Consider the following 6,307-nt stretch of genomic DNA (forward strand, 5'->3'; position numbering starts at 1 on the left):
ATTTCTAGGCAAAAGTCATCCATACCTCCAAATATGCTTCAAAATTCTAAAAGGTCAGTAAAATAATTGCTTATTAGATGTTGAGTAGAAAGATGTTAGGTAAGCATTCGAATGCTTTCAGATGGTTTTATTGGGCCCTTGGACTACAAGAAAATGAGGCCATTTTATTTTATTTTTTTTAGAAATTCATATTCATATAACATGTTCTGTAAAATCCACTAGTTCCCTCCCCTCTGATTCCTTCCATACTTTCCCACACTTTTAAAAATATTTTTTTAAAGCAATGAATCCACTTAATATTTTCTTTTTGTGTTGGTGTAAGAACATCTACTAGGGCCTGGGCAGCCTTTCAGAGACCATGTCCCTAAAGAAAAGTCATTCTCCTACCTCCAGGAGTCATCAACTACCATCAGTTTCTAAGGTAGGGATGGGACTTCAAGACCCTGTCTGCATCCACGACAGGATTTTGGCTGGCTTGATCTTGTGCATACACTCCCAGCCACTGTAGATTCATGTGCGCGATGTTGTGTACTAGCAAACACACTTTCTCTAAAGACATCCACCACCCCTGGCTTTTACTACCTTTCTCTGCAGACATCTGCCATCCCTGGCTTTTAACATCTTTCTGTCCCTGGGTGTTATGGAGAGAGCATAACTAAATGTCCAATTTATAGTGATCTCTCCACAGCCAGATGAGTTCATTTTAAACATGATTCATATATTGCATTTGATAATTCCATTCACAATGCTTTAGAAATATCAGTTTAAATTAACTTTAATCATTGTGCTTTAGATATATTGACAGCTTACATTTTAATAGATTTACATTTTTCAAGATCTTAACTTTGGGGAACCAAACTGACCCAAGACTTTTTCAGAGATCCTGATGAAAGGAAGAAGGGAACTTTAGCTCTGTGTCCTTATCCAGGAGTGGACTTGGCAGGGGTACTCTGAGGTTGGAGCCAGTGTCTCAGAGTGTTTGAGGTTATGGCTTTTGGGAACCCAAATCTTTCCCCTGGGCTGTGGTCGTAACTCCAAAGGCTGCTGTGTCTGAAGTCTCCTGTGTTCTTTGTGCCAACATTGTCTGACTTAGATTTTCTGTGTCCTTGGCCATTTTTCACCTGAAAAAATGTAATAAGATGCTGTACTTCTTTTCGCTGTTGTTGTTCTGTTTTTATCCTTTTATTAATAATAGAATCTTTTCTTGTGCAATATATCTTGCTTATAGTTTCCCCTCCCTCTACTCCTTCCAGTTCCTTCCCCACCTACCCTCCCAAACAGATCCACTTCCTTTTTGCCTCTCATTAGAACAAAACAGGCTTCTAAGAGATAACAAGAAACATTAAAAAATAGGTTAAGATACAACAAAAGCCATCATGTCAAAGTTGGACAAGGAAAACTAAGACAAGGAAGACGGCCCGAGAGAAAGCACAAGAATCAGAGACTCGCTCATTCACACAGTCAGAAGTTCTATAAAAATACTAGGCTTAACGCTATAGTATATATCCTGAGGGCCTGGTGCAGATCCATGTAGATGCTGTGTTTGCTGCTTCAGCATCTGTGAGTTCATATGAGCCTTGCTCAGTTGATTCAGAAGGCCTTGTTCTCCTGGTGCCCTCCACCCCTTCTGTCTCTTAAACTGTAAAAAAAAAAAAAAAACCTCCTCTCCTCTTCCACAGAGTTCACTGAGCTCTGGTGGAAGAATTTGATGAAGATATCCCATTTAGAACTCAGTGTTCCAAGGTCTCTTTTATGTGTAATGTCTGTCTATAGGTCCGTATTTGTCCCCATCTGCTGCAGGAGTAAACCTCACTGATGATTACTGAGCAGAAAATGATGAATGTAGCAGAATATCCTTAGGAGTCATTTTATCACTCAATTTTTTGGTTTTATTCTAGGTCTCTGGAATATCTAGTCTCTGGTTCTTGGTCATCCAAACAGTATCATGTATGGGTTCTAGCTCATGGAGTGGACCTTAGGTTAAATAGAATCTTAGCTGATTATTCCCACAAGCTTTGTGCCGAATTGCTCTCTCATGTTTTCCAGGCAGGATGATGCTGTAGTTCTTAATAAACTTGCTTGGCATAAATTATCACCTCATTCTTTGTCCATAATCACTTCATTTTTATATATGAGATTATCACAAAATTAGAGGCAAATTCTTTTTTTTTTTTTTTAGGAGAGAGACAAATTCTAATTATGAACAGCTTCTATGAAAACAAAGTGTTTTTTACTCTTCCCATTTTGTGAAAAAAGGTGGGAGGTGTCCTAAAATGAGCAGCAATGTTCTTTCATGAGAAAAACCCTTACAAAGGGCTCCATGGTAGAAAAGTGGGGCAAGAGAGGGGATCTATATAACCCAAGAAAAGAAGCACAGAAGATGGGATGCTTCTGTGCCATCAGTTCTTCCAGGAGAAATGGAAGATGGCAGAGTGAAATTGGCAACATTAGGATTGCCCTACCTTACATTGTCATGTCCCTGAGACCAAGGATAGCAGTGGTCTGTGTCCTTGGACAGCAAAAAAGTATAGGCTTCGTTTCATTTCAGCCTATTTTTGGACTTTTCATGAAATGTAGTGAATAAAATATCACTTTCTTCTAAGGGAAGGGAATGTAATATTCTGAACTGTAGTAAGAACCTAGAGACTCTATCTCATCAATATTGTTCCTCCCCTAAGTTATAGTATGAAGGAGGCCTAATTCAGCTCATAGAGAAAATTCCAGAATTCCCTCTCACATGTCATTCATGGTAATCTGCTTTACACAGTGGAAATTAAAACAAATAATACTATCCCACCTTCAGAGGAAAGGAGAACTTGTCTAGAGAGGACTTGCTATGATGTTTGGAGCAGAAGGTTTTCCCACAACAGCCTTGATGGCAAATCTGCTTTTCAGTTTTATTTCTCTAGAACAAATGACCAATTTTGGTGGGTGGAGGGGAGTGTGAGAAATATTAAAGATGTGTTTTGGATGATAAATGTCAAACCTTGTTTCTATAGTAGCAGATCCACTGTTGCAAGTTGTCTTATGATCTGATTACTTTGTGTGTGGTTTTGAGATAGGGTCTCAATCTTCATCACAGATGGGCCTAGAATCCTTATGTATCCCAGGTTTGCCTAACCTGTGAATATCATTCTGCAATGTGCTCTTGAGAACTTAGATAATGGGTTTGTACCATTATACCCAGTTATATAAGTAGTTCAGATATCTATGGATTAAAATTATATTTACTAAAGATAGCTATGAATAATGGAAGGATAATAAGAGTTTGGAAAGACTCTAAATCCTACAGATTTAGAGCCAAAGGAAACCTATTTCCATGTGTGGAAATAGGTTGGTTCATGAAAGCAGCAGTTTATAGAATTTTCTCAGTATTTTAAATTTATTTTATTTTCTGCTTATTGGGAAAATTGTCACAAATTAAGTGAGACACACCCAAAATAAGAATCTTGGACAAGGCTTCGGAAACATTCTTTAACACACATGAATGAACTTTACTCTCAGATTAGAGATAGTTCACAATGAAAGAGCTCTAAGATGTTGATGAACTTCAGAATAGCCTATTCCCCTGATTCATGCATATATTCTTCTATCTTATCTCTCTTTTAAGTATTTCCTTAATGCCTCTTTCACATCCTTGTTCCTTAGGCTGTAAATGAACGGGTTCATCATGGATGTTACCACTGAGTAGAACACTGAGATTATCTTATCCCCTTCATTCATTTTCTTTGAGTTTGGCTGCATGTAGGTAAATATTGTTGAGCCATAGAAAAAGATAACAACAATGAAATGGGAACTGCAGGTAGAGAAGACCTTGATTCTCCCCTCACCTGATTGTAATTGAACCACAGTGGAGATAATATTACAGTAGGAGAAAAGAATGAGAGAGACCGGACCTAGGAGAATTATTACACCCATTGCAAAGATGACCATCTCAGCTGTGTAAGTTTCTTCTGATGCCAGCTTCAAGAGTGCAGGAGGCTCACAGAAATAATGATTGATTAGGTTTGGTCCTTGGTATGGCAAGCATATAGTAAATGTGGTATCTACTACAGACACAAATATTCCACTAGCCCAGGATCCTACAACTAGCAGAACACAAACTCTGTGTGTCATGATGGTGGAGTAGTGCAGGGGCTTGCAGACAGCTATGTAGCGGTCATAGGACATGACTGCTAGAAGAGAACTTTCTGTACAGCCCATGATGAGGAAAAAAAACATCTGCATAGAGCACCCAGCAAATGAAATGGTCTTTCTGGTGACTAGAAAGTGGACTAGCATCTTGGGAACAATAGTTGTAGAGAAACAGAGATCATTCAATGACAGGTTTTTGAGGAAGAAATACATTGGTGTATGAAGTCGAGAGTCAACATGAATGAGGAGTATGATCAGTAGGTTCCCAAACACAGTAAGCACGTAGATGATGAAAAATACCACAAACAGCAAGATCTGAGTCTGACGATCTGAAGAAAGGCCCAGCAAAATGAACTCAGTCAGATAAGTGTGGTTACCTTTGCCCATGGATGTTTACTCCTCTTACAAATTAGCATACATGGACCAATCAAATGTTGACTCTGATGGTCAAACCCACAAATAAAAACATGTCATGAGAATAAATAAAATTGAGAAGTTTGAGGGGCGGAGCCAAGATGGCGACTAGCACACACAGCTTCCGAGCTGTGGAAGAGATAAAGTTCTGAGTTGATGAGTGGAAGAACTTCTGAAGCCAGGGAAACAACGGAGAGACTTTCTAAACAACAGGGAACATCGCCGGAGGTGAAAACCTTGGTCTCGGGTCACCCAGGGACTTGTTTGGGGAAGGTGAGAAACGATCCTTTGATCTCTCGGCACTCCCCTCCCCCAGACCTCCCTCCTCCTCGGCACAGCGGACTCGCCTTTCTCAGCAGACCTAACTGCCTGGGGCCTGCAGCCACTGAGGCGGAGCCCCAAGCCCTTTATCGGCAAAGGCCAGCAGTACTGTGTCTCGGAGCCCCAGATTCACGCCCGGCAGCTGCACCATCCTCCCAGGGCCCGAGTCTGCTAGACGCCATACTAGCTCCGCAGGATCGCGATCACTGACGGTACGGCCCGCCCATTCCCACAGTGACAGAGAATACGCTATATACTCACCAAAACCAGACAGAAACGCCATACAAGCTAGACACACCAGGCGCTGGGCCTCCGAAGTTTGGAGAGCACAGTAAAGAGACCCCAGGACTTCCCAGAAAGCATCTGGTCTAGCAACCCAGTCTCCAGTTACAGCGGGACTTTCTAACCTGGCGGCGGAGCAGCACTGAGCTGGCGGGGCACATCAGCCCTCCAGTTTAAGACTAACCAGGGCCAAACCAGAGAACAGAAAGGCTGGTTACCCCGATTCCCACTGACGTGACCACCCTGAAATCCCCAGCTGCAGCAAGACCTCATAACCTGGCAGTGACAGCAGCACGGAACTGGCGGAGCACATCAAAGAAGCAGGGCCAAACCAGAGAGCAGACAGCCCAGATACGCCTATCTCTGCCAAGTGTCCTGCCTGTAAGTGAGTGCAACCTTGAGAATCTGCAGCTCCACTGATCCTGGCTTCTTCTAAAACAGAAGCCAGGCATCGAACCCCCTCCCACCCATATACCCACTTTGGGAAACAGAGGGGCACTTGGAACATTGAAGTTCCTGCTCTGCGGGTCTAATTGAGGAGTTAAGGCAGTTAATGCCAGAAATTGCGCTGCGATCATCACTAGCGCCTGCGACATATACATTGCAGAGCCCCTCCCACACACTCAAGGGTTCAACATTAGCCATCACTCTGTCCCTCTAGACACACGCCCACACCCACTTACACACACACACACACACATATACACACACACGCACGCAAGCTTGCATTTGCCTCTGTTTGCGCCTGCGTACTTTCCTCCCACAGGTACAGCTAGTCCTCAGCATGCGCTAAGGACACGGGACCTCTCTCAACTTCCTGAAGAATTCTCCAGACTCGAGAGAGAGACAGTACCAGTCTGATCGGCAGAATCCAAAAAGAAACAGGGAAGGTCTCAGATAAGCCAATGGCCAGGGGTAGGCGAAAGAACACTTCCAACATAAATCAGGACATCACGACTTCACCAGCAAACCCCAAAATCGATGGATATTCCAATTCATCAGAAGCACAGGAAAATGACCTTAAAGCCATGCTTGCTCAATTATTTGAGGCTCATAAGGAGGAAATGAACAATTCTTTCAAAGAGTTGGCCAGTCAATTGGAGGTAAAGAAAGAAGAAATAGACAAAACCCTTAAAGAAACACAGGCAAACATATC

At 42.3% G+C, this 6,307-nt stretch overlaps 1 protein-coding gene across 1 annotated transcript; it reads right to left on the minus strand.

Annotated features, from left to right (window-relative positions):
* Nucleotides 1-3,594: 3,594 nt before the first annotated feature.
* On the minus strand, nucleotides 3,595-4,521 carry LOC129669249 (olfactory receptor 2D3-like). The gene has a single exon (XM_055597415.1). The coding sequence runs from the start codon at nucleotides 4,519-4,521 to the stop codon at nucleotides 3,595-3,597; it is 927 nt and encodes a 308-aa protein (XP_055453390.1).
* Nucleotides 4,522-6,307: the final 1,786 nt, after the last annotated feature.

The sequence above is a fragment of the Psammomys obesus genome, unplaced genomic scaffold (assembly GCF_907164565.1).
Source record: "Psammomys obesus unplaced genomic scaffold, mPsaObe1.curated_primary_1811, whole genome shotgun sequence".
NCBI classification, from domain to species: Eukaryota; Metazoa; Chordata; class Mammalia; order Rodentia; family Muridae; genus Psammomys; species Psammomys obesus.

What these genes read in the sequence shown, in the direction of transcription:
- LOC129669249 (XM_055597415.1), bottom strand. Translation starts at nt 4,521, where the DNA reads ATGGGCAAAGGTAACCACACTTATCTGACTGAGTTCATTTTGCTGGGC.